General features: G+C 48.7%; 3 protein-coding genes across 7 annotated transcripts; 2 read left to right on the top strand and 1 right to left on the bottom strand.

The window, feature by feature from the left end:
- On the bottom strand, window positions 1–17,354 carry LOC142887695 (bile salt-activated lipase-like). 2 transcript variants are annotated; one of them, XM_076025506.1, is made up of 13 exons: window positions 17,338–17,354; window positions 4,742–4,790; window positions 4,155–4,302; window positions 3,817–3,936; window positions 3,461–3,658; window positions 2,537–2,667; window positions 2,204–2,311; window positions 1,991–2,114; window positions 1,639–1,822; window positions 1,174–1,377; window positions 788–985; window positions 335–442; window positions 1–203 (listed from the first exon to the last, which is right to left on the bottom strand). In XM_076025506.1, exons 3-13 carry the CDS (start codon window positions 4,249–4,251, stop codon window positions 125–127), a joined length of 1,551 nt encoding a protein of 516 aa, XP_075881621.1. In that variant the 5' UTR covers window positions 4,252–4,302; window positions 4,742–4,790; window positions 17,338–17,354; the 3' UTR covers window positions 1–124. The 2 variants fall into 2 exon arrangements, with proteins under 2 accessions (XP_075881621.1, XP_075881620.1); XM_076025505.1 differs by lacking the exon at window positions 17,338–17,354 and having other exon boundaries at window positions 4,742–4,846.
- tsc1a (TSC complex subunit 1a) lies at window positions 5,567–16,851 on the top strand. 3 transcript variants are annotated; one of them, XM_076025498.1, is made up of 22 exons: window positions 5,567–5,704; window positions 6,709–6,827; window positions 6,958–7,061; window positions 7,246–7,398; window positions 7,778–7,922; window positions 8,027–8,181; window positions 8,292–8,365; window positions 8,961–9,169; window positions 9,292–9,353; window positions 9,591–9,693; window positions 9,833–9,918; window positions 10,157–10,259; window positions 10,337–10,560; window positions 10,634–10,800; window positions 12,238–12,308; window positions 12,887–13,053; window positions 13,556–13,738; window positions 13,833–13,943; window positions 14,045–14,167; window positions 14,453–14,640; window positions 14,728–14,841; window positions 15,617–16,851. In XM_076025498.1, the coding sequence occupies exons 2-22, from the start codon at window positions 6,719–6,721 to the stop codon at window positions 16,149–16,151; spliced, it is 3,186 nt and encodes a 1,061-aa protein (XP_075881613.1). In that variant the 5' UTR covers window positions 5,567–5,704; window positions 6,709–6,718; the 3' UTR covers window positions 16,152–16,851. The 3 variants fall into 3 exon arrangements, with proteins under 3 accessions (XP_075881613.1, XP_075881615.1, XP_075881612.1); XM_076025500.1 differs by having other exon boundaries at window positions 8,961–9,179; window positions 9,296–9,353; window positions 12,238–12,281; XM_076025497.1 differs by having other exon boundaries at window positions 8,961–9,179; window positions 9,296–9,353.
- ak8 (adenylate kinase 8) lies at window positions 17,213–25,876 on the top strand. Of its 2 annotated transcripts, none has more exons than XM_076025509.1 (15): window positions 17,213–17,236; window positions 18,589–18,706; window positions 18,790–18,874; window positions 19,481–19,530; window positions 19,687–19,770; window positions 19,887–19,955; window positions 23,275–23,356; window positions 23,544–23,615; window positions 23,687–23,887; window positions 24,379–24,501; window positions 24,582–24,671; window positions 24,964–25,105; window positions 25,185–25,265; window positions 25,355–25,484; window positions 25,654–25,876. In XM_076025509.1, the coding sequence occupies exons 2-15, from the start codon at window positions 18,623–18,625 to the stop codon at window positions 25,741–25,743; spliced, it is 1,383 nt and encodes a 460-aa protein (XP_075881624.1). In that variant the 5' UTR covers window positions 17,213–17,236; window positions 18,589–18,622; the 3' UTR covers window positions 25,744–25,876. The 2 variants fall into 2 exon arrangements, with proteins under 2 accessions (XP_075881624.1, XP_075881622.1); XM_076025507.1 differs by lacking the exon at window positions 17,213–17,236 and adding an exon at window positions 18,028–18,132.
- The last annotated feature ends 912 nt before the right edge of the window (window positions 25,877–26,788 follow it).

The raw sequence follows: 26,788 nt of genomic DNA, 5'->3' as shown, positions 1-26,788 counted from the left end.
CTGTGTATGTTGGCATAGTTCATATCCTTTTATTAAAATAAATGTTTTGTTTACAGTTTAGAGAAGACTTTATCCTCTTAACAAGAGGAACGGAAGTCTTTATGCTTCGTTCCATCATTCCGTCCTACTCCTCCCTCTTAACCGTAGGCAGGAGGCTGTAGGTGTTGGTCCAGTAGTTGACGTAGCTGGACCTCAGGTCGTACCTAAGGACACAAAGTTTGATCGAGGTGAAAATCCAGCGAGTCCTGTTCAGGGCACTGCCTTTGTTAGCAAGAAGAAACAAGCATCCCAAACGGGGGTAGTAAGAAGGCCTCAGTAGGTGACGCTATCGTACCCAATGGAGTTCCTGTCGATGTTGTGGTTTATGGTCAAGTAGGGGTGGTGGTGCTTGGTGAAAGGAGGCCACAGGGCCGGGACGTCACTGCCCCCATTGTTCGGATTGCTGAAGAAGAAGCGACAGACACGGGAGTACAACCAGTTCAGACGGGTGACGCAAGTTTAGAACCAGGGATTCTGGGATTCAATGGTGCAGTTGATGTGTTCGCTAGTAGTTTAAGTCATACATAAGCAAGTTTATTCAGCTTTTGAATCAGTCGTCTCTGGCCTGCATGGTACCTGTGGTGAACCACGTCAAGTTCAATCAGCCGAAAGCTTGGCTTGCTGCTTCCGGCCAAATGCTAACCCAATTTGAACTAATTATAGCTTCTTTTTCATATTTGATTTTTAACGGGTCCAACACGGGCCTTTTCAGAGGCCAGAATACAGTGGTGCGTGTGGGAACTTTTACCCAGTCTTGGCGAAGTTGGTCCAGTATGCGATCATGTATCCGGCTAGGTCTCTGTGTCTCGGAAAGTAGACCAGCGGGGTGGAGAAAGGTTTACCAAAGAGATACTGAAGGTCTTCGGCGTGCTCCGCCTCCACCCATTTAGGGAACCCTGGGATGCGGGTCTCCATATTGAACAAGTACGAGTACGTGTTGGCTCCACTGGTGGTTCAAAACAACAGGAAGAGGTGAAGGATTTTTGGGACTCTTCCTTCAACATGCCGTTGGTGGAATATTCAATCAAGACATTGTAATATTTTATTAAGTACAGAGGTTCGTTCTCAAAACTTTTCACGCTAATAAACATAGCAAAAACGTTGAAACAAGTCTTTGGGCCAGTTGAAGCTGACCTGGAATTGTCAGCATGGAGCTGCAGGGCAATCTGGGTGGGGACGAGGAACAGGAAGTCGGTCTCGATGTCAGCCACCGTCTTCTTCACTACCGCCTGGTCCGGATGAGATCCCCAGCCGGCCGAATAAACGCCATAGGCCGAGTCAATGGCGGCAGTTCCCTTCTCTCTAGTCAAGCCAGCAAGGAGATTCCTCACCTGTTCACTGAGGGGCAGACAGAGAGACAGGTAGTAGAACTAGAAAGCCTTCAGTGTGCTTTCAGTTCTTTAGTTTCTGTTTTCTCAATACGATGACCAAGGACTAAAACATTGAATTAGCAGCAAGGCACCTTCTCACGCTCAGAGCCCAACCTGTATGGTTGTAACCGAATACTGCTGTTCAGTCTCAAGACCACTTGTTTTAAGTTCTGGATCTCCTAAAGTTCTGGCCGGAAAATACCATAACCATCAGGGTTGCAGTTCTCACATAGAGGTGTCATTTCTGATGTTGATGGATGGAACATCGACTCCTGCAAAGATGTGTCCGTCCATGCTGTTCACACCAGCCATGTAGTCAAACTGAGCTGCGTTGTGAAACAGTCGGCTGGGTTCCTCAGGGATGAAATCCCCATCAACCACTGGAGACAGCTCGAGGAGATCCATGACCACACCTGCAGACAGGGAACGGAATGTTTTAGGTGTGAGACACTTGTGAGACTTCCACTCGATTTGTTCTTCAGGTTTGTTTGTTTTTTCTGAAACAGTAGAGATTACCACTTATATCCTTGTAGCTGACGTGTAAGCGCCTGTGCAAATGCTTGCAAATTGGGATTCCTCACCTTTCCCCAAGAGAAGCAACACGTCGATTTTTCCCGCCATGGTGAGACCAACTGGGTCGCTCATCTTGAGGCACGTTAGCATCTCATCCTCATCAATTCTCCAGCAGCCGACTTTCCGGGCAAGCTGCACACATGGAGAACATTAACACAAAAAACAGGCTGATCTAAAAAAGGGTTGGGTTTGCCCCAAGGCTGACGGATGGACCTGTAGACCTTCTTAAGGAGGTTCATGGGGTTCCTCTGCATGGCCCAGGGACTGAGAGCCACGCCGCACTGGGAGATTGCCCTGCGGAACAAGCCCTTGTTGTAGGGAGACAGCGTCTGGGGAGACAGAGGATAAAGCAATTGTTCAAAGCATCTGCAACGTTTTCCAATCAGATTTGATGGATTTATGGAACACGAAAGTCAGTTAATGACCCAGTAGTCACTTGAATTTCCTTCCTCTGACTATTCAACAAAGACGATCAACATTTGGTTCACAAAAATCCACTTCCAGGCAGGATTGTACAGTTATACATCATCCTACCCTGCTAGCTGATCACCGACCTGGTAGCTGACGCTGGCGGCGCCGGCTGATTGGCCAAAAACGGTGATGTTGTCTGGGTGTCCTCCGAATGCCGCAATGTTCCTGTGGACCCAGGAGATGGCAGCGTGCTGATCCCACAAGCCGTAGTTACCTGACGGGAGGGTTTTTATATCATTACTACAATGAAATAAACTGGAAGCTGAATATCCTTCATATCCCCAGAATACAGCAGATGTAACCCTTTGTTTACAGCGTTCTGCTTAAAACCAACTTGGACCTCCGTCATGTTTGGAAGGGGACAAAGTAACACAAGGCGTCCCAGAGGACGGCGCCAACACCTGGCTGGGAGTGCAGTCACAAAGCTCAGAGAGGTGTTGATGAAGCTCTTTGAGACAAGCACCTTTTCAGAAGTGTGTGTAATAGCTCACACTTTGTTTATTGTTTGGTTTATCTCAAACAACTAAATCAAGCCATAATAAAAGTAACACAACAAAGTAACACTTTGAAAAATGAGTAAATTATGGACTTTTCTCATTTTTTTGTGTTGCTAATTGACTGAATGAAGAAAAAGGGGGATTAATGTCAACTTTTGTCTGACATGCAACCATGAAGCTGACGGTTTTGTGAGTGTGTAACTCAGGATGACTAAAGCCTTGAATTCAGTGTAGTGTGGAGTCGCTGTGTACATTTTCTTTTTATCTCGTTCTCAAAGCTCACAAGGACATTGTGTGCATTTACCTCAAATGGTCTCCATGCAGCTGAGCTAAACACACTTCTGTGAACGCGCTGATAAGACCAGTCGTACCCTGAGTTCTGATCACATGCATGCTGGGAAACTACCAGCAGGCACTGAAGCACCTCACCCACCAGGACACGGACATTCACACCGAGCATGTTTTTGTCCGTCAAGCACACTTGATGTGTCGTCAGGTGGTTTTGCAGACCTGGCAATCGCTGATCGCCGCTGCTCAGGAAGCCAAGGGTTCCGACCCTGTAGTTAACAGTGACGACGATGACTCCGCCCCTGTCCGCCATCTCCTTGCCGTCATACAGGGAGTCTCCCAGGATTGCCAAGTCGTTGGACGCTCCCAGCAGGAAGGCCCCTCCAAACAGGTAAACCATCACCGCAAGGTTGGTGGACACTGTTGGAGAAGCGAGACCCAGTCTGTCACCAGAGTGGAGGGGTTCTGCCCAGGTGTCAGGTCGCTAGAATGTACAATAAGCGGCCGTCCAGGTAATTAGCTGGAGGTGTTAGCTTTGAACAGACTGAGTTTACGAGGTGTGTTTGGATGTGACCCACGTTTCCGTCCTTGTGGAACAAAGATGTTCAGGTAGAGGCAGTCCTCACTGCCGTGGGTGTTGGTCTGCAGCAGCGTCACCTGCAGGCAGCGATCCCGATGCTTTGTCGCCTTCATGACCCCTGAACAAAAAAAAAAAACAGCAAAAAAAGTTTTATTGTCACTGTCCTTTTAATTCTCTTTATTGGACATATTCTTCAGACATGATGCGGCTTTTGTTTTTTTTTATTATCAGTTTAATTAATTAAAGCAATCAAGTTAAAATGCTAAAAATCCCAAATGACAAAAGCCCGCGCAGGAACCATTGAGTGTGCGAGGCGATGGGTGAGAAGTCAGTTACCGTCCCATCCAGGATGGGGTTTTGGTTTTTCGAACATCCCGGGCTTGTCAGCGAAGGGGATCCCTTTAAAGACGTCCACGGAGCGGAACAGCCCCATCCGGTGGTTCTTCCCCTCAACCAGCCCAAACTCAGTACGCACAACACCCAGCTTTGCACATACAAACAGACAACACATGAAAAATGTATGAAAATCTATCTATGTATTATTTACATCATTGCCTTATTGAAATCTGTTAGTATGTTGACATCACCTCATATCTGTATATTATGTTCGAATCATTCATATCATATATAACCTGTACAGTGTTTGTGTAGCATATTTAAAGCAATCCATATTCAGTATACCACAATCTTAATAAATATCTATATATTATTATAATCTGCAGCCAATTATCTGTAGATAGCCATCTTACTGCTTTATCCATACACATTCACATATCCATAGACTGTACATGCTGTAAATTCTGGGTTTTGCTCTGAATCGCTGCTTCACCGTCAGTGAATTCCCTCGCTGCTGGGGGAAAAACAACACAACCTGAAGACACAAGCAGGAAAAGACAAGACAAAGGTCAGTCAGGAGGACTCACCTTCGCAGCCGAGGCTGTGTCCAGCCAGGCGGCGGACAGGACGAGCGGCAGCAGCAGCAACATCATCTTCAGGTGCCCGTGCGTTGACCTGTGTTTGAGTGTCTCCTGAACTCACCTGCTGCTGCTACTTATACCCCCTGCTGACCTCATCTTACCTGCGGCTCAGGGTTGAATGAGCAAAAAAGTTCAGCTTGATCTTTTTTTTTTTTTTTCCTCCACATCAGCTTTTCTCGACTCAGGTGTTACAGAAGAAAGGATTATTTGGGGTGAACGAATGTCAATGATTGTTGAAAGTTTCTTCTTCTTCTCCCTCTAAACTCAGTAAACTGATGCTGGATTTGGGGCAAAATGTCAGTTTGTTCTCAACAGGGTGGGAACACACACAGATGCTGCTGCTGCAGCTGATCTTACACACACACACACACACACACACACACACACACACACACACACACACACACACACACACATATACACAATCTTATATAAATAATTGTTTTATATTTATATCAGCCTTTATATTTCTGTTTTAGCCCATTTAAAATTGCAACCATTAGATTTTGCCTTGATTTTGATTCTGTTGCCTTATATTATTACAAGACAAGACCGTTGGATGTGTTAACGATGAGAATGTCCTTGTTCAGCCTGTTGATGCGCCGCAGTGCCATTTTCAGACCTCACTTTTATTTTTATTTATTTTTTTATTTTTTTAATCGTGGAGTGAATTATAATTGTGCGAGAGTGCCACGTGCAACATCATAAAGGGCTCGATCTCGATCTCGATCCTCTCTAATCTTGATAATGTCTTGGTCTCGGTCCGGTTGGTGCGGTCTGGACTTACCAAAGTGCCCTCAGTCAGCGCCGGTGACAGCTGGACGGTGTCGGGTTACATAGGAGGGGGCGTGGCTTCGCGTCACGTCGCTCAAACATGGCTGCGCCCTGCTCGCATCAACAGGTCTGAAGGTAACTTGTCCCGTGTCAAACTTGGCTTACTGCTTACCGTTTACTGTCCGATATTTTTTAAAAATGGCTTTTCTTTGTATTTCGTGCACGAGTGATTCGTCGCTGACCGTCGCCGGAAGTAACTCGTAACTATTGGAGAAAAAAACCAAGGCAGCGGACTTGACAGCCACAGCTGTTAGCATGTTAGCCTCGCCGCGCTAGCTCTGTGGCAAAGTTTTTGCGGTCTCGGCGAAAGTGTGTGCCGCCCTAGTGTGTGTGTGTGTGTGTGTGTGTGTGTGTGTGTGTGCGTGTGAGTGTCAAGTGTCCGTGGCCCGGCCATCATTAAGCCCACGCCGCCGTGGCAAAGCAGAGTGTCCGTGCTGTGACGTCACATTAAAGTGATTACATAACAGGTGGCTTGAGGAGCGGGGGGGAGCTTACGCAACAGCCCGAGGGAGTGTGAGCCGCGTGGACACATGACGGAGCAAAGTTCTCCTCCGCTGCAGGAACTCGTCGACAAGCACAGCACAACATTGGTGGTGTGTGTGCCGTGTCGTCAGACTGGGGGGGGGACACAGGGGTAACATTATACTTCACAACACCTGCGACGACTGTATTGATAAAACATGGCAGCTGTGTTCTCAACTTGCACACACTGAAAACTGAAATACACAGTCTGACTCTGTGTATGTCTGTCTGTCTCTCTTACACACACACACACACAACACAGGGGTCACGTTATACTTCACAACACCTCCGAGAACTTTATTAATTCAACATGGCCGCTGTGTTTTCAACTTGCACACAAAACTAAAATACAGTGTGTGTGTGTGTGTGTGTGTGTGTGTCACACACAATCTGATGACACGGCACTGTTAAACACACACGCACTGAGAGAAACACAGAGGTCCCATTATACTTCACAACACCTCCGAGGACTTTATTGATCAAGCATGGCTGCTGTGTGTGTTTTAAACTTGCAAAAAAAACTACAATACCCAGCCTCAGTCTGTGTTTGCGTCCAGGTGGTCCATCATGTCCAAGGAGCAGGTGAGTATCAGCGAGCTCCTGCTCTCATTGGACAGCTCAGAGCTGCAGGAGGCGGAGCAAGTGAGAGCAGCCGTCAACCAGCAGCTGAGCTCAGGTGAGCGGCTCAGTGTTTTTCTTCCTGTCTGCTCCCATTCACTGCTCTTTTTGTTGCTTTGCATTATGGGTAGTCAAGTGTTCCCTTTGTGGACGATTGTGTAAGTTGTGACTGTGGCGTGTCCTGCCAGACAGGGGCGCCGCTGTCCTCCTCTCCCTGGTGGAGTACTACCTGGAGTCCTCATCCCCCCAGGCCGTACTCCTCCTGTCCTCCATCAGAGAGCCTCATCACAAGGTCAGCGGAGTGCCTTATAAATTAAATGTATTGTTATTATTATTATATGGTTATTCTGGTTAGTCTGCCTACGCTGAACCTTGCTCTTCTCTCTCTCTCTCTCTCTCTCTCTCTCTCTCTCTTTCTCTCTCTCTCTCTCTCTCCCTCTCTCTCTCTCCCTCTCTCTCTGGTCCGTCCCCACCAGGCCCTGTTGGAGAAGCTCAATGAGTCTCTGGGCAGACCGGCGCCCAGACTGGCGGCGCTGAACCTGCTGGGTCACCTGATCAGGAAGCAACCGCCATGGGTTCATCACATCAGCCGCTCACCGCTGCTGGCCTCACTGCTGCGCTGCCTCAAGGTACTCGAGATCTAGGACAGTTCCCAAACTCATCCAGTAGGGGGCTGTGTGTGTCACGGTCATCCTGTAAACCATTTTAAAGGTGTTTATTTATGTGTTGCGGTTTATGGGAAAAATGCTTTTTGGGCCCACAGGATTTATTTTGTTGTTGCAGTACCTCGAGTGGCCACTGGAAAACATCGTTGCGCCGGCATATTGCCAGTCCAGTGTCCAGTTCTTATAATACGTCCATGATTTACTCAGTTCAGAGATGAAGGATAAACTTTATACGAGACGCTCATTGACTTCCTTCTGAAGCACAACCTTGATGCACTGGTATGTTGGAATAATTGTGTGTCTCTGTGTGTGTGTGTGTGTGTGTGTGTGTTTTTCCCCTCAGACGGACACTGACGTGGTCGTCCTGATCACCGCCGTGCTGGTCCTCATCACTCTGTTACCCATGATCCCTCAGGCGGGGAAGCAGCACATCTTTGACTTCTTTGATGTGTTTGGGAGATTGGCCTCCTGGAGCTACAAAAACCCTGGTAACACACACACACACACACACACACACACACACACACACACACACACACACAGGCCTTGTGGTCATTCCCAGACCGACCGTCCTCCTGCTGGTCTCCTCCAGGTCAGGTCCCAGTGGTCCACCTGGTCCACTTGCACGCCGGCGTCTACTCGCTGTTCCACCGGCTCTATGGGATGTTCCCCTGCAACTTTGTGTCCTACCTGAGACTCCACTATAGCATGAAGGAGAACCTGGACACCTTCCAGGAGGTGGTGAAGGTCAGTGGGGTGCACCGGGCCAGTATCAGCCAGCAGAAACCGGTGGAAGAACTGGAAGGAGTCCATTGAGAACATCTGTCTGTCTGTCTGTCTGTCTGTCTGTCTGCTAGCCAATGCTGAACCAGGTCAGAGTTCACCCAGAACTCGTCACTGGGACTCAGGACTTGGAGTTGGACCCAACCAGGTGAGTGATTCACCAGTGGGACCTGCAGTGCCAGTCAACATTTTGGACACACTTTCAAATGCAGTTTGAATTTTTTTTTATCTTTCCATCTTGACACTGAAGACATCAAATATATCAGCAAGGTATACAGGATGTAATTATGCAGTAAAGAAAAACCCCATCAATAACTCTAAACATGCATTTTATGAAAGGAGAGTATTTTGAAGAATTGAAATACTGAGTTTGTTTGAGTTATTGGACACTTTTATCGTTTCCTCCATAATTCCACGTGTGTTCAGACGTCGATTTGATGCCTTGAGTGAAAAACTGCAATGTCAGTCAGCAGTCATGACAATGAAAGAAAAGACATTCAGTTCATAGTGTGAGTCCAAACTGTTGACTGCTGGTGTGTGTGAATGTTGATTGTTTTTTTAATGTACTGGAGCGTTCATCATCATCATCGCCGAGCCCCACCCCTCTGACAGTTTGACTGTGTGTGTGTGTGTGTGTGTGTGTGTGTGTGTGTGTGTGTGTGTGTGTGTGTGTGTGTGTGTGTGTGTGTGTGTGTGTGTTGTGTGTGTGTGTGTGTGTGTGTGTGTGTGTGTGTGTGTGTCAGGTGGAAGTGCTACGAGGTCCATGACATCGTGCTGGAGTGCTCCAGAGTGTCTCTGGACCCTCTGGAGTCGTCGTGTGAGGACGACACCTTCTCCTCCCTCAGGGACCCTCCTCCTCCCCCGTCACCCTCCTTCTCCTCCTCCACCTCCTCCTCCCCCGCGCCCAAAGGCCCCCCCCCGACGGGCCCCCCTCACCTCAACCTCAGCCCAGGTGCGTCAGTGTGACGATTAGTCGCACGAATGCGTCATTTTTTTTTAAGGTTTTCGAACAAAAGTATTGTCAGAGTGAAGCACTGCTTTCATGGCTGTGTTGTTTTGTTCACTGCACGACAGGAAGCTCACTGGATCCTCTGCTCGCTGAAGGTCAGCTGACGGCCAACAGCTCCCTCATACAGGTCTGACTCCTCCTCCTGCACCACTTTATCCTCCTCCTCCTCACATCTGATCTCGCAGCCTGACACTTTGTCTCCAGCTGATCCCTCTCAGAGGTCAGAGGTCGGAAGTCCACCACAACCAGACCTCCGCACAGTGTCCGATAATCAGCCTCCTGTTTTTGTTTTTGTTTTTTCTGCTTTCGTGTCTCAGAAGTTCAGAGACGACTTCTAAAGAGAACCCTCGCTGTTTTCCTGCAGGCTGATGATGTCACATGGAGCCCCTCCCTTCACTGCGGCATGTCCACGCCCCCTCCTGAGCCGGCCTCCTCCCAGCCACCAAGCAGAACCTCCTCCACCTCAGGTAGGAAATGAAAAACTTTAAGATCCTCACACAGTGAGGGGAGCAGCTGTGCTGCAGCCAGCCAGCAGGGGGCACGGAGGGGACGGAAGTGTTGAGATGTTTTGTTTTCATCAGTTTTACATCCTCGGTCCGTCTTCAGGTGCAAAGGGCCCCCCGTCGGCCTCCATGGCTGCGACATCACGGACCGAGGAGAGGCACGAGGGCAGCCTGGCGTCCATTAAAGCGGTAAAGCTGGAAAACAATCTGAAGGTTCAAAAAAAGTAGCAGGAACCAAGCTGAACAAGTGCTAGATGGATGCAGCAGAGCTAAATGCAGTCGCTTCTTCTTCTTCTTCTTCTTCTTCTTCTTCTTCTTCTCCTACTTCCTCTTCTTCTCCTTCTCCTACTCCTCCTCCTCCTTCTTCTTCTTCTTCGTTACTATTATTAATATTTTATTGTGAAAGAACCTGTTTTGTTCCTCACAGGTGAAGCTGTTCACTGAGCCTGAGGGCTCCACTTTCCGACCAATCACAGAGAAGGAGGCTCGATCCCAGAGCGACGTGGCCAACAACAACAACAACAGTGACGGTGAGTCGACGTTGTGCACCTGCACCAGGTGACACCGTTGGTCCCCAGCGCTGATCCCTCTCCTGGGCCTCCTGCAGGGCTCTGCAGGTCCCGCCAGCCGGTTTTGACCTCCACCCCTCTGGGAGGCGGGGCCTCGGCAGGGTCCGAGCTCCGCCTGCTGCCCTGCTCCATCCCGCTCAGCTTCACCTCGGAGGACGGTGGCCCCTCCTCCACCAGGCTGAGCCCCGCCCCTCCCTACGAAGCCCTGTTTGAGCTGGCCCTGCCCCGAGCTGCCACGCTCCTCATCGAGAGGAAGACAAAGGTGAGATCAGCGAGGAGAAGGAGGGAACCTCGTCTGCTGAGTGATGACTCTTGATTTATCAATGTTGCTGCAGGAGGTGATGGAAAGAACAGCTGCAGTGCAGCAGAGGGAGGTGAGAGGAGATGAGGAGCAAGAGGAGGAGGAGGGGAGGGAGGAGCAGCAGTCAGCTGTCTCCCCCCTGGAGGTCTTGGACCAGCTCATCATCCACGGACACGACGCCCACGAAGGCCTCAGCAGGAGGTGGGACTGTAATTGGTGATGGGGCTGCGCACCACAACCAGGAAGCAGCTGCGCTCGCTACTCACCCGCTAATTTGTGTAACTGTACCAAAAATATTCTCTTGATTCCCATCGAACGGCATCGTTAGCCCTGTGTTTACTGCCTCCTGCTAAAGCTGGTACTGCTTTTTTTTTTTTTGCAAAAAAAAAAAAAAAAAGGAAGGGCGATCACTGAGGGCGGAGCCAACACCTGGTTGAGGAAGTTTCCTCTGGCTTCAGGGAGATAACCTCAGCGAGAACACTTTGTGACATCACAAAGGGGTTCGTTTCCCAGGACTTTTTGTGTATGCACATACTGAGGGGTAGATCCTCAAAGCGATTGCGCGGCTTTTGCGCCAGAAAATCCGTGTAAACAGCGCCAAAAACGGTGATTGTGATCCACAGAGAGGATGCAAACGTGAAAATCGGCGCAAAATGCTCCGAGGTGCAGGTAGCGGCAGGGCTGCGCCAGACTCATTTGAATGTATTTAAATGAGTCATTACGCGCAAAATGACACGCCCCCTTCTATGCAAATATGCCTCATTCAAAACAGCGGCAGATCCAGAAAGAGTTTGCGCTCGTGTCCGCACGCAGTTTGACAGACGCAAACACCGCCAACCAGAACCAGAACCAGGCTCAGCTTCTGTCTGTCAGAGTGTTTCTGGCTTCTGAGTGAAACTTTCCTCTCTGAAAAGCCTGAAATATATATATGGCTCCCCAAATCTTATATATAGATCGGCATAGACTAACAGTATATACGCCAATATTTTAGATAGGCTGTGGAAAATACAAATGGTACTCAGTGTGTTGGTGGCCTAACGCCTCTTGCGTCTTTCCATTATGGCAGCAGTCTGGTAGACGGAGGAGGCATCGTAATGCCAGGCGCGCACAGGAGCGCCTTCATCCTAGCAGAGTTTCGCTGTCAAACACACGCACTCACCAACAACCTTTGGCACAAACTGCTCTCAGGTTGCCAGAATGCAACATTCGCACCTGTTTCAGGTGCCGCATTCGTGGGCGTGTTTGCGCCTGCATGTCATGAGCGCAAAAACCTTCATGGATCCCCGCATCTGTGGCGCAGATTGCGGGCATAATCCCGCCGCAAAATGCGCCGCATTTTAGCGCTGCGCGCCCTTCTTTGAGGATCTGACCCTCAGGGGTAGATCAGAATCACCATTTTTGGCGCTGTTTACACGGATTTTCTGGCGCAAAAGCCGCGCAATCGCTTTGTGGATCTACCCCTGAGTGTTTCTACAACATTTGAAGAAAAATATTAAAATAAAGAAGTAAAGGAATGGTTAAGGTCAAAATTTGAGGTAAAGGAGTGACAATGGCAGTGGTAGTGAGGGTTTAAAAGTAAAATGTGTGTATGTGTATGTGTGTGTATGTGTATGTGTGTGTGTGTGTGTGCGTGTGCAGGTTGTCAGCAGCGAACAGGTCTTTGGATCGAAGCCACTTTGGAGGTAAACAGCAGAGCATGAAATCTAAAGGTACCTGAAACTAACAGTGACACTGCTGATCACCACTAACTGGTTTGCTAATTAATCAATGCATTGATTGGTTGGATGATGACGATTGTGGACGTTGCAGCTTGAACTGAACTGCGGGCTTGTTTGTTTGTGTGTGTGTGTGTGTGTGTGTGTAAAAAAAACAACAAAAAAAAAAAATTTGGCTTGAATGAAAGACTGGCGCCCCCTGTTGGTGCAGTGAAAGATTGCGCTGATAAATGTTTATTGTGTGGTTTTTGTGTTTCTAGCGAAGTCAGTGCGATTACACAGCAGTTTCCTGGTGTTTTAATTCAAACTGTGTGTTGCCGTATGAGGAAGCAGCTGAGAACAAATGCACCGTGAAGTCATCCACTAACCAGAGTAATCAGACTAACCAGACCAGTGCGATTAATGACCAGACTTCAGTCAGACTAAACTGGCTCCCCCTACTGGTGGTATCAGAGTAGCTCGACTCACTTCCACTGAGATTTGTTTTTTGTTTTTTTGTTTTATTTGAAAGCTATGTGAATATCATCACAAAAGACAAATAAATAAAAAATTGTGTGTGTTGTGTGTGTTAGGCCCCGCCCAGGGGGAGGAGCTTCAGTCCCTGCGCAGCCAGTTGCTGCTGGTGCACAGCCAGCTGCAGTACGAGCGCTTCAAGCGGCAGCAGCACGCCGTCAGGAACCGCCGGCTCCTGCGGCGAGTCATCAACGCCGCCACGCTGGAGGAGCAGGGCGTCGCCATGGTAACCCTGCCGCCACCACCGCCATTCTCGCCCGCAACACAACCTTCCATCTTTTGCATCTATTCCAGCAGGGGGCAAAGTTTTTGACTGGTGGGACACAATGGTTTGTAAAATGTAAAAATGTGTGACATTGAGAAGCTTAAAGGGCCGCAGATGGCCCCCGGGCCGTAGTTTGCCCATGCCTGGTATATTCTATAAGTGTCAAACTCTGAATCACTACTAGAGCTGCTGGCCCGCTGCTATTTTACAGCACAGGTACAGCTAAGACTACAAATCCCTGAATGCTCTGCTGGAATTTTGGCCCATCAATCAGGACAGGGCGTAAAGGATATTATTATGACCTCATTGGTTTATTGCTGTTATTTTATTTCATTCATTATTATATCATGACTATTATTAGTGTGTGTGTGTGTGTGTGTGTGTGTGTGTGTGTGTGTGTGTGTGTGTGTGTGTGTGTGTGTGTGTGTGTGTGTGTGTGTGTGTGTGTGTGTGTGACTTGCAGAAGGGCCAGCTGAGCGCTCTGGATGAGGAGATCCGCTCGCTGAGGACGAGCCTGGAGGAGGAGCAGAGGAGGTACAGGCAGCTGCAGCAGGAGACGCATGCACGCACGGGGCAGCTGCAGGATGACATGCAGCAGCTGCAGGCGCAACGTCAGGAGGAGCAGCGGGACAAGCAGCGGCTGCAGGTGACACACACACACACACACACACACACACACACACACACACACCCTCACAGAGGCTGAGGCTGAGGCGCTGAGGTGTTGCGATGGTTTTCAGAGCGAGCTGCAGGACTCTCGCAGCAGGCTGGGCCACATGGAGGCGGAGCTGCAGAAGGCCAACAACCAGGCCTACAACGCCGAGCACCAGCTGACCCAGCTGTCCGTCAAGGTGAGGAGGGCGTCGTTGTTCACCGCCGAGCCGAGGCCCCGAGTTCCGCAAGTTCAGCGCTGTTGTGAGACTTGCGGTCGTTGTTGTCGTCGTCTCTCCAGCTGAGCAGCAGCGAGGAGCTGCAGCAGCACGTCTTCCTGTTGAACCAGCAGCTCGTCCTGCTGAGGGAGGCAAACCGAGGTCTGAGAGAACAGCTGGACAGAGGGGACACTCACTGTTGCACTGTGAGAGCACACACACACTCACCTAGTGTTTTCATTTCACTATAATGTTGTGTGTTTTGTGTGTGTATTTATATATCTTGAAACCAATACAGCAAAATTTCATTGCCCAAATCGACTTTGTGCTTAATTTCAGTGATTACAATATAATGAATTCTAAGTCTGTGTGAGTTCTGATTCACTGTGTGTGTGTGTGTGTGTGTGTGTGTGTGTGTGTGTGTGTGTGTGTGTGTGTGTGTGTGTGTGTGTGTGTGTGTGTGTGTGTGTGTGTGTGTGTGTGTGTGTCAGGAGGCCTCCATGCTGCAGTGCACTGTGGGTAAGGAGTACCAGCGGCTGAAGGACAGTGACGTGCAGCAGAGGCAGAAGCTGGAGGCGGCCAATCACAGGACGGCGGAGCTGGAGAGCCAGCTGGCCAAGAAGGAGCAGCTGATCCAGGAGCAGAAGAAGCTGCTGGAGGACACCAAGAACCAGAGCAGGTCTGATGATCTGCACCTGGACCATGTGATCTTGGATTTGATTTTGATTTTTTTTTTTTTTATTTCCATGGGGTTGTGTGTTCACAGGGCGGAGCTGTCGGCCTGCGAGAGTCGCTGCGTGGCGCTGAGGCGACTGGTCCAGACGCTGCAGACGGAGATGCTGCAGCTGTACAGTCAGGTCCGCCTGGAGGCCCACAGCAGGTAAAGCAGTCGGTGATGTCACAGCCGCCTCAACAAGAAGTCATAGAAAGAAAAATCTTATTATATTCACTCCCCAGGACTCCTTATCTTTTATCCTTATGCTCTCTATGGAAGTAATTATAAAGCAGTTATTCTTTTATATGAATAGTTTCAGTACATTAATAATATAACAATATAACATATGCTTACAGACTAATATACAGGTAATACCCAGAAAATTAGAATATCCTGAAAAGGTTGTTGTATTTCTGCAATTCAACTTAAAAGGTGAATGTGACATATTATATAAAGGAATAATATGCAAATCAATATATTTCAAGTTTTTATTTATTTGGATTTTGCTGATCAGGTCTTGCAGCTTAAAAAAACCCCTCAAATTTTATTATAATTTTCTGAGTTTGTGGGTTTGTGGTTTTAACAAGCTGAAAATCTTAATCAGCAAAGTTACAACAAGGAACTGCTTGAGATGTCAATTTGCGTGTAATGGCTCAGTAAAATTTGTTGCTTTTATCTTTTATGTTAAATTGCCAAAATAAAACAACTTTTACTTGAAATTTTTTGGTAGTAAACAAAAAGTTTGCCCACCTCTGGCCCATATAGAGATAGTAATGTAGTCAGAATGTACAGTATGCTTATATCCATATTTACAGTAGATATTTTCAAGACGTATGTGAAAATATCTACCAGCCTCTTCCTCTCTATGCTCTCTGGAATTATCCAGTCAGTGCAGGCAAACAGCTGATGTCACTGCTGCTGCTCTTCTCTTTGATCTCAGGCCCAACGGCAGCGTTGGCGGCGTTGGCGGGGGCGGCGTCCCCTCACCGGCTCTGCCGGGCGGCCGGACGTCCCGCCCACCTGCTTCTTCTTCTGTGGGGATAATTAACGGCGGCGTGGAGGCCCTCTCCACCTCCCCCCTGCACCTCCTCTCCTGCTCCTCCTCCCCTCTCTCGCTGTCGCCCATCGAGTCCCCGCTGGCCGTCGGCTCCTACCTGGAGCAGCGCGCTCGGCAGCTGTTCAGGCCAGCCAATCAGAGCCAGGAAGAGGAGGAGGAGGAGGAGGAGGAGGAGGGGCAGCAGCAGGAGGAGGAAGAGGAGCAGGAGGAGCAGGAGGCCCAGCCAGAGAGTCCTCCTGTGGGCCAGGAGGCGGAGGAGGCCATCCTCCTGGCTGGGAGTCCCCCCCTGGAGCCGCAGGCCTCAGCTCACCTCCCTGCTGGAGCTGCAGCGCCCCCTGCTGACCTGACCCTGGCTGTCCGCCAGAGGAGACACGAGCTGACCATCATGGATTACGATGAGATGCTGCCAGAGTACTAAACCATGATGGTCTGGCTTGGACTGACGAGGCTGCTTTGGGACTTGACAGGAGCAGTTTATCAAAACCAAAAACAGAAGGGAATTAAAATAACAGAAGAAGAGGGAATGGAATCAGAACACAACGATGAATCCAGCAGTGCTCCTCACACTGTGACTCAAGAGGGTCACCATTATCTCACTGCTCCACAAGAGTGAAAACACTAACACACAATCAGACCTTCAGCACACACACACACCTTCCTCAGGAATTCAAGCTACACTCTCCTGACTCTGATAGTATTATCAAATTCCTGCACAACACTACACAACACATGCAACGTCGTGGTTGACACCAAGTTGTTGTTCCTTCTAAGACCAGCTTGCACCAAGTTCAGGACACTGCAGACTGTAAACCAGAATGAACCAGATCATCATCATCATCATCATCATCGTCATCATCACCCCACAGTCTGACTCCAGCTGTGAAGATGTGAACAGGGTTTTTGTTTTGAGCTCCCGGAGGAAGGAACGGGACCGTTTTGCAGCTAAAGAGCCAAAGACTGATGAAGAGGAGGAAGAGGAGGGATCTTGTGGGTGACGTAGGATGAGGAGGAAGACTGAACCCCAACGGTCTCCTCCCTTTCACTCCCTCAAGAGACGTTTAACTGTGAATGTTGGGAAATGAAAAAAAAAATTAAAGAAATAAAGATATTAAATCATCTGTCTGTTTGTTTGTGCATCTTTCCCTTGGAATGTCAGTCGAGCCTCATCGAAACCAAAATGACGGTAAGTGATGATGTCCAAATCAATTATACACGTTGTTATAAGCAGGAACAGAAACAGAAATGAACCTGTGTGCTAATGCTAAGTTCCACCTAGCATTCTGCACGCTACTAATAACGATATGCTATGTTGAATGTTTAAAAACAAGTCTGACTTTGGCCGTGTTGGTTTTCGGGAAAAGAAAAAAAATAAGAATTTCTATTCATTTTACTCCTTTAAATCAAACTTTTTTTCTCTTTTTTTTCCCCGTCGCTGACAGTCACGTGATCCGATGACGTTCTTCCCCAGCAACGAGCGAGTGTTTCTCGGCAACCGGCTGGCAGGTAGGACGTTCTGACGGCAGAGTTCCATTACTAGTCATTTTTTATGGCATCTTCGTTCTCTGCATGAGGTTGTTGCGGAGCTCAGGTCAGGCAGCAGCAGCGGCAGCAGCAGCAGCAGTCAGGAACACGCGCGGAACATGGAGGAATTTGTGATAGTGTCCAGGAGGGGGCGACTTTACGATGACGTGCGGTCGGCCAACAAGAGCTCGTGCATCCCTTCAGGAATGACGTCAACAAGCGCCCCCTCAAAAAATATACCCTTGATTTCGTTTGACTGCTTGCCAAAAGTTTAGATAGGATCTTGCATATGTGTGATGGATAGAGATAGATACAGCTCATTAATATATATCCTATAAGATGCATTATACATATATATATATATATATATATATATATATATTTGAAGTTATATAATGATAAATGTTTGTATATATGCATCTACACCAAAAATCAGTAAAATCAGCGGTGAACCTTTCAATGTTTTTCAGCATTTAGCATCTCAATGAGTTTTTATACGTACATTTAACATTTGGATTCTGACCTTGATTGGACAAAATTGGATTTTGTCTGATTTATTTATGTCATGAGTGTGTTTTTGGGGTCATGGGAGCTGAATGTGGAAAATGTAAAAACCAGCCTCGAGAGACGTTAGCACCTTTTCAACGTGCCCTGTAAGTCAGTTTACAGCTCAGCGCTTTAATCCCGCATCAAAGTCCCGCTTCAACTGCAGCATTTTTACTGGGCGGCTGCTCCTGCCTGCAGCCTCCTTGGCCCTCTGGCTGAGACTGAGACCCCTGAGTGCTTGGAGGTCCGACAGGTCGTCGCCGGTGCTCAGATGAAGCCTGGTAGCAGCTCAGTGCAGACACTGTTGTGTTAACCCATCCCTGGGATTTAAGGCAGGTTTACCACTCTGAATTTGGCCACTGTACCCCGCAAAAAAATATTGTAGCAGCAAGAAAATATTCCTGCATGAGGCTGCATCCACAAAGACCAGATTTGAAGAGCAGGTTGTTGAGCCTGAGTCATGTGTATCATCAACAGCAGAAGAGTAATCAATGCAGGGAAATATATTTTACAGCGCTGAGCTTTTCTCACAGCCCTCCAGTTAGTTTGAAGAAAGAAGTCAGAGACTAATCACATCAATTTGCATACAAAATCAAAAAATCAGCATTAAAAATGCACCGACATCAGGACAAAAACAACAGCTGAAGGTCAACTCTGCAGATCGTAACTGGCTCATAATAAAAGTGACACGCAGGTGTCAGCGTTGGCTTTTGACCCCAAACCCTCCTGTGGTGCGTTTACTGCCCGTCAATGTGTGACCGTAAGTGTGATGCGTTCACTGTCCTCAGGAAAAGAAGTCCGGCTCTTTTCCTCCTCCTACTGATGGATGAGACCGAGAGGCCGCTGAGGGTTCCCCCTCAGATGTCCCTCTACCTGGACAAACACAACATCTTCCAGCTGCTGCAGGTACAGCTGCACACACACACACACACACACACACACACACACACACTGAATGCTGCTTGATGAGTGTGTGGCCCCTGCTGCAGAGCCTTCTGTCCAGTCTGGTGATCGACCAGCCGGATGATCCCATCAACTACCTGATCCAGCTGCTGCAGAGAAGCAACCTGAACAGTAAGTGAACGCATCACGTAGCCGCCAGCTGTCTGCTCACCTGTTGCGGCAGGAAGCCAGCCTTGCGGTTGAGGAGTGGAGATTTAACTGTCAGGAGCCGTTTAGCCAGAGTCATTGTTGGTGCTATTGTTGGATGAAATTAGTCTTTAAAAAATACTAAAGCTATACTAAATAATAAGACACAAAAATGCAACAGCTGTATCAGACTTGTTAGATACTCAATCAATCAATAAATTCATGCCTATATTTGTCCCCAAAATATGGAAATTGCTGTGCAACAACAGTGGGAGCAACACTTCAATCCTTATTTTATAATATATTATATTATATTATATTATATTATATTATATTATATTATATTATAGTATAATATAATATAATATAATATAATATAATATAATATACTATATTGTAATATATTATATTGTATTATATTATATTATATTCACTGCTACAGGTTTAAGATGACAGTCAGCAGAGGGAGCGCTAACGCCACAAACCACCAGAATATTATTGCTGCATATTAACATTATTGGTGTGTGTGTGTGTGTGTGTGTGTGTGTGTGTGTGTGTGTGTGTGTGTGTGTGTGTGTGTGTGTGTGTCAGTCCCCAGGGTGATGCTGCTCGGCCCTCCATCTGTTGGCAAGCACACAGTGGTAAGTCGTCGTTGCACCCCACCTTGTGTGCGTGACCCCGCCTCCACCCGGCAGCGGCTGGCACAGGCTCCGCCTCCTCCTCCTCAGAAAAAAGGGGTTGGTTGGCATTGCACCGGCTGGTGGTTGGGTGATGATGTTTGCTTCTTCTTCTCCCAGGCCAAGAGTCTGAGCGCTGACCTGAGGGCCGTACATATCAACCTGGACAGTTTGCTGCAGGACCAAGTCATTTCAAGAGCTGTGGTACACACACACACACACACACACACACACACACACACACACACACACATAAAAAAAAAAAAAAACCCACAGACAAACACTGGGTTGTTGGGTTCACCCTCACTCTGTCTCACCAGGAAATTCCTGCAGAGCTCCTGGTCAACCTGATCCAACAGAGACTTGGGGACGCCGACTGCTCGGAGAGGGTAAGTAAGGCCGTGACATCATCACTCCGTGACATCATCACTCCGTGACGTCCTGACTCAGTAAATATTGAAGAACTGCCTTCACAAATAGAGCTCAGTTCTGATCACAGGATGGGAAACTGTCCTCAGTGCACCGCTGGCAGTCCCTCTGACTCACCACCTTTATTTTTTGCAGATGATACAAAACATGACATTCAGCTCGCCTGTGTTTTAAAACTTGAACTTTGTGCCCTCTGGGATGTCACAAAGGGCCCAGTACCTCTCCTAGGTTAGTGTCCACACCCCTAGCCAGGTGTTGGCTCAGCTCTCTGGGACTGCTATGTTTTTCTCCCCCTTTTCTAACATGTAGACGGTTCCAACAAGTCATCAGATTTAACAGAAGGTTGTAAACACAGGGCTAAATATGTTGGGTTTTTTTTCTGGTGATATTGTAGTGCTAACTGCTAAGGCTAATCAAGCTAACTCAGGTGTGAGGTGTGTATGATGTTTGCCTCCTTTTCTGCGCCGTGAATAAAACAGTGTGTCAAGGGCAGAGGTGCCCACACTGAGCCGCAAGTTTTGGACCAAAATGTCCCTTTAATGTTGCATCAGTGCCAAAACCGTCCAGACGGGTGGCGCTGCTCCTCAGACTGGGGCGGTGGCGAGATCAGCCGGGCCCGTCTGCCTGGTGTCTCTGATTGTCTCCGCCTCTGATGTGCCGCTGTGATGATAATAATTAGCGCTCTGGTCGCCGCCGTGTCCCGCTCTGATTCCCAGCAGGCCTAGCGGCGTGCCGCCGCATCTGCCCCCCAGGGGGGTTTGGCTGATCAAACGTCGGCGCCGCTGTCACGTCGCCCGTGTTGTTCCCGCTCGGTCCCGTCCTCTCTGCTGCTCCTCATTAGCGTCACGTCCTGTTTCCTGTCAGCGTTCATCAGGACACCGCCGGCTGCCTTGTGATCACTTTAAGGGAATTAAAGGCAGGCGAGGCGACGACGACAATAACAACAACAACAACAACAACAACACACACAACAGAGCACACAACTACACTTACAGTGCCTATTGATCGCCTGCCCTCGAATCACATCTCTTCACACCATCTGCTGCACCTTCACAAAACTGAAACTCAACCAGACAGGAGACGTCTCAAGGAGAGACCCAAAGACACACACTGTTTGCTGGTGCTGGGTCTCAGCGGTCCAGGGTCTCAGCGGTCCTGGGTCTCAGCGGTCCTGGGTCTCGGTGGTTCTGGGTCTCAGCGGTCCAGGGTCTCAGTGTTCCAGGGTCTCAGCGTTCCAGGGTCTCAGTGGTCCTGGGTCTCGGTTGTTCTGGATCTCAGTGGTTCTGGGTCTCAGCGATCCAGGGTCTCAGCGGTCTTTAGTCTCAGGACGTTCTCAGTGGTTCTGGTGTCCAAAGGTTCCAGTGATTCTGGTGTTCAGTAGTCCGGTGTCTAAATAATTCTGGTGTATGTGTACGCTGGTAATCCTGAAGAAACGTGTGTGACTGTGTGTGTGTGTGTGTGTGTGTGTGTGTGTGTGTGTGTGTGTGTGTGTGTGTGTGTGTGTGTGTGTGTGTGTGTGTGTGTGGCAGCCTTTTAGTGATCAGCAGCAAACCAACTCCCAGTTTTGTCTCTTTTCCTCTAAACATTTACAAACAGCCGCTTCTTTAAGCTTCAAGTGTTTAGCTCCAGCGTTTAGCATTTAGCATCGGTGTTTAGTGTGTGTGTGTGTGTGTGTGTCTGTGAGTGTGTGTGTGATATCAGCAGCTGCTTTCATCTGTTAATGGCTGTTTTTGGCCGCAGGCGAAGCTCATCAGACGCGCACACCAGGGACAGCGAATAGCAAAGCGAAAAAAAAAACGTAGTCTGTGTGTGTGTGTGTGTGTGTGTGTGTGTGTGTGTGTGTGTGTGTGTGTGTGTCACAAAAAGACATCTTTGTTTTTGTCAGTGTGAATGGAGAGAAGCAGAAAGATTGACAGCCCCATCAGAACCCCTCCTCCTCTCGCCCCTCCACCTGTCTCACCCTCTACCTGCCTGTCTGCCTCTGTTTCTTCACCACCAGACAAAAACGATCCACTTCCTTCACTGCGTTCTGTCGCCTTCCATATGACACGAGCTGTTCCGTTAAGGTTGGAGTCAGCATGCTTAGCAAGCTAACACGGATGTTAGCATGTTTCCAGATGCTAAAGTTGGGCTTTTGTGGTAGTAATGTGTTAGCGAGTTGTAGGTTAGGTTACCCTGTTGGAGATGCAAAACATGATGATGATATTTGACCACTGGAAAAGTGTCTGTTAAAGATCATATATATAAAAAAAAATTGCATCCATAATTTAGACTAGAAGCAGGTTTATCAAAATGTTGTATATACATAAAGAGTCATTACTCGACTCTAAACAAAAATCAGAAGCTAGCCCAAAATAGCATGCCTCTGTTTGTGCCCTTCAATAAAGTGCACCTATGGTGTGATAGTCTGATCTCATGTTTATTTGAACTAGCTAGGAGGGTATCAGCTAGCTAGCTACAATAATCACCTAGCATGTGGTGTCCACAACGACTTTCATTTATATCGAGTTGTTTATCGTTACACACACGGTTCTTATTTGGAACGGGGTGACGATTTTGATCGCAAGAACATCACACCGCATTTAAACGGTCAATAATTGGATGCTTGCCTTGTGTGCAAACACATCAGCGTCAAACGCAACAAACCTATTTTTCTTTATCATAAGCAAAACATTGTGTTACGTCTCGGCGGATGTGCGGATCTGTAACCGGCTCCCATTAACCTTCTCTGCGTTGACAGCACCGCGCCAATATATGTGAGGCAGTAAGCGGCGGCGGCGTCTGATGGTGCGTTCAGCAGCCGGGCAGCAGAGACTCGATCGGACAGCGCGCACACGTCCCTGTCACTTGTGTGCGTGCATCAGCGCCGCTGTCACTCGTCTTCATTCGGGCTGGCAGGTCCGCACTCGGGGATTCACTGCCGACGAAGCGCTCGGCATTGAAACACAGACGCTTTATCGAGATGTGACGGCGTTGTCGGGCGGCCGCTGTCAGCTCACGCAAAAACACTGGTGGGTTCAGGCAGAGGATGGAGCCTAATGAGCGGCTTTACATGGCGGAAACAAAAGAGTCCATACAGCATGCAACACACCTTCACACAAACACTGCCGCGCTTTGGAGAAGTTTCTTGCACCTGGTGGTGGAGGAACAGGGACGTTGTGGGTTGCAGTCTTTCTGCAACACTTTCAATCGCACTGAGCAGGAGGCCTGAAAGATGTGAATGCAACCTCCACCTCCGTCCAGGCAAGCTCCCTAACCACCACCTCCGTCCTCTTCCAGGGCTGGGTGTTGGAGGGAATCCCGCAGACTCGTCTGCAGGCTCTGAGTCTCCAGCAAGCCGGAGTCATTCCTCACCACGTAGGTGAGAGTCTCACGTCTCGTCTCGCCTCGCCTCGTCTCATCCCTCTGAGCCCAATTCTGGGCGGTTCCATTTGTGTGTGTGTGTGTGTGTGTGTGTGTGTGTGTGTGTGTGTGTGTGTGTGTGTGTGTGTGTGTGTGTGTGTGTGTGTGTGTGTGTGTGTGATGCCATGTCGTCTTTGGCTGCGCAGTGGTGTTGGACGCTCCCAACGAAGTGCTGCTAGAGAGGGATCGGGGGAAAATGGTTGACCTAGAAACCGGAGGTGAGTCCCCAGACAGCCACACGCAGATAGAAACACTGGAGAACAAACAAAACAAGCCGTTTCCTCCATAGACGTGTACCATCGGATCTTCATGTGGCCCAAGGACGAGACCATCGCCAAGCGACTTAAGAGGGACCCTAAATCCTCAGAGGCGAGGCGATTGTCCGAGCTCCACCGCTTTCGCCGCGAGGTCACGGGGCTGTCCTCAGCCTATGAGCACGTCCTGAAGGTCATCGACTCCGACAAGCCGTACCCCGACATCTACCTGCAAGGTACGGACCTGTGTGAACCCGGTACCAATGTGTTCGGGGGACGTACGTCGTTCTCACGTTAGCCAAACTTCCCGTTAATCGTGCATTTCATGCAACGTCATGATGTCACCTCAAAAGTTCTCTCGCTAGCCCGATCAGAACAATTCCTCTCTGTGTTTGTGTCTATGCAGACGACTCAACTCCTTAACAATCACAGTATTTTACAGTATGCCGTATACACTGAATGGTATATGCAGTATAATGTACTGTATACCGTATATTTATACGGTATACAGTACACAGTATGTATTACATTGATGGCGTGGACTCCCAAGGTGCGTGTATAGAATGGCTTGCCACGCACGTTTTTAATCTGGTTCAGACACGATGTGGGTTTTTATGTTCTGTGCTGCTGCCTTGGAACTCTTCACCTCTCAGTCAGAAATGCAGTTTTACTGAATATTCTCCACATTGACGTGTGTGAGGAGAATAACTCGCTCCTGTTGTCTCAGCGCTAGCTTTCGTGAGGACCCGTCGGTACCACAGAACTCCTAGGGTTCTCCTGTTGGGCCCGCCAGGGTCGGGGAAGAGTCATCAGGCCGCACTGCTGTCACAGAAGTACAAGATGGTGGATGGTACAGATACACACAAACACACGCGATCATACAACGCAGCAACAACACCCACCACGGTTCCTGTACGTTCTGTCTGCCAGTGGGTTGTGGCGAGCTGTTGAGGTCTGTGGCCGCTGAAGGTACGGTGCAGGGGATCGAGGTCCAGTCGTACCTGGACGACGACAGGCCAGGTACACAAACACACACACACACACACAGACACACACACACACACACACACACACACACTTCCTGGTGTTTTGGAACATCTTCTTGGACTTTCTGGAGGATATAATAAGCTGAGCACAGAGCCGAGAACCTCCGTGGTCCTCAGTCAATTCCATCAAAATCGACAATTCCATCTGGCTTAACGTCTTCTGCCACTGACTAACAGACTGACAGACTGACTGACTGACTGACTGACTGGCTGACTCTCTGCTGTGCGTTTTGCCTTGCTGACTAACGACGGACCCGCTGCTTCAGTTCCAGACTCCCTGGTGCTGCAGGTTCTGGAGGAACGTCTGAGCCGCCTGGACTGCAGCTGCCGAGGGTGGATCCTCCACGGGTTCCCACGGGACCTGCAGCAGGCCACGTGCCTGCAGGAGTCCCAGTACCAGCCCAACAGGTGCGGCTAACACACAAACCCACAATCAGACACACCTGGACGTGCGCAGTAACCTGTGAGTTCTCCTGTGCCTGCTCAGGGTTTTCTTCTTGGAGGTGACCGACGATGTCTGTCTGGAGAGGGTCACACTCAGAGCCACAGACCCAGTGACTGGGGAGAGGTCAGGGCCGCCACCCACACCACTAGTCACATGTCCTAACGCCCACACTGACTCTGATGTCACTTCCTCCTCTCTTCCTCCTCCTTCAGGTACCACGCCGTGACTCGTCCGGCTCCGAGCGCCGAGGTCCAGGAGCGTCTGTGGACCCGACCCGAGGACAGCAGGGAGACGGTGACACTGAAGCTGAGTCGGTACCAGGAGAACGTGGAGGCCCTGCAGGTACACACACACACACACATACACACACACACACACACACACACACGAATACTTCTGCATACCTGTATTCATACAGCAACATTTTGCCATCACGCGTGTGTGTGTGTGTGTGTGTGTGTGTGTGTGTGTGTGTGTGTGTGTGTGTGTGTGTGTGTGTGTGTGTGTGCAGTCCATGTTCTCAGGTGCAGTGTACGTTAATGCTGATCAGGATCCATACTCGGTGTTTGAGACTGTGGAGAGCAGACTGACTGCAGACTGAGCGAACTGAGGCCTCACCTGGATCTATCTGGACTCACCTGGGTCTACCTGGACTCACCTGGTTCAGTCCAGGTTGCCTTCAAGATGTTTTTTTTTTTTTTAACAGCAAATAAAGAAATGTTCTTTTAACAGCTGCTGACCTATTCTCTTGCTCCTGACATGTGATTTTTCTGGGGGAATTATTCTATGTTGTCACCTGACCAGCGAATGGAACTGGTCCACTCTGCTAGAACCGGGTCGGAACCTCTGGTGCCTTCACAACCTCTGCTGAACTGGGATCTGGTGACTGTGAATGCAATAGAGTCCAGTGAACTAGTGGTACGGTTCTAGACTGACTATAGCTGTGACCTCATCCTGCTGTATGAGGTCATAAAGGGGTGGGCGTGGTCACGATCATGTGGTCCACCCTGACGCTCAATTTGAACTTCAGCAGGTTGACTTCACTGCATCTTCATGACTAAACTGAGCTGCTGCCGTGTGATGGGCTGATTAGAAATCTGTGTTAACAAGCAGTGTGTGTGTGTGTGTGTGTGTGTGTGTGTGTGTGTGTGTGTGTGTGTGTGTGTGTGTGTGTGTGTGTGTGTGTGTGTGTGTGTGTGTGTGTGCGTGCGTGCGTGCCATAGCCTCAGGCATTCTTCCTCTTTGGATCCTGCTCCCGTCCCGGAGTTCAGATGTTTGCAGATGTCATGTTGTTTTTTTTATGTTTTGTTTTGTTTTTTATATTTATTTTTTTTCACCTGAGCGTAAAAACAAAAAAGAAAAAAGCAAGTATTTGTGACAGATGTCACTGACAAAAAGTCACATTTACTTTGTTTTAATGTCCAACAGTTTTTACTGAGCAGTGTTTGGAGGTTCAATGGTTCAGTAAACTTTTTTGTTTTTTTCGCCATCTCTGTTCTGTCTGTCTACCTGCCTACCTGTCTGTCTGTCTGGACGGTGGTTCCTTCTCTTTTCTGTCTGTTTCTTCTGCAAAACTGTCTGTCTCTCAGTCTGTCCATCCATCACTGTCTTGCCTGTCTGTCTCTCAGTCTGTCCATCCATCACTG

The sequence above is a fragment of the Nelusetta ayraudi genome, unplaced genomic scaffold, assembly GCF_046127955.1.
Source record: "Nelusetta ayraudi isolate G7.1 ecotype Tasmania unplaced genomic scaffold, CSIRO-AGI_Nayr_v1 ptg000018l, whole genome shotgun sequence".
Lineage (NCBI taxonomy): Eukaryota > Metazoa > Chordata > Actinopteri > Tetraodontiformes > Monacanthidae > Nelusetta > Nelusetta ayraudi.
Note: the sequence above shows the minus strand (reverse complement) of the source record. Positions and strands in the feature narration are given on the sequence as shown.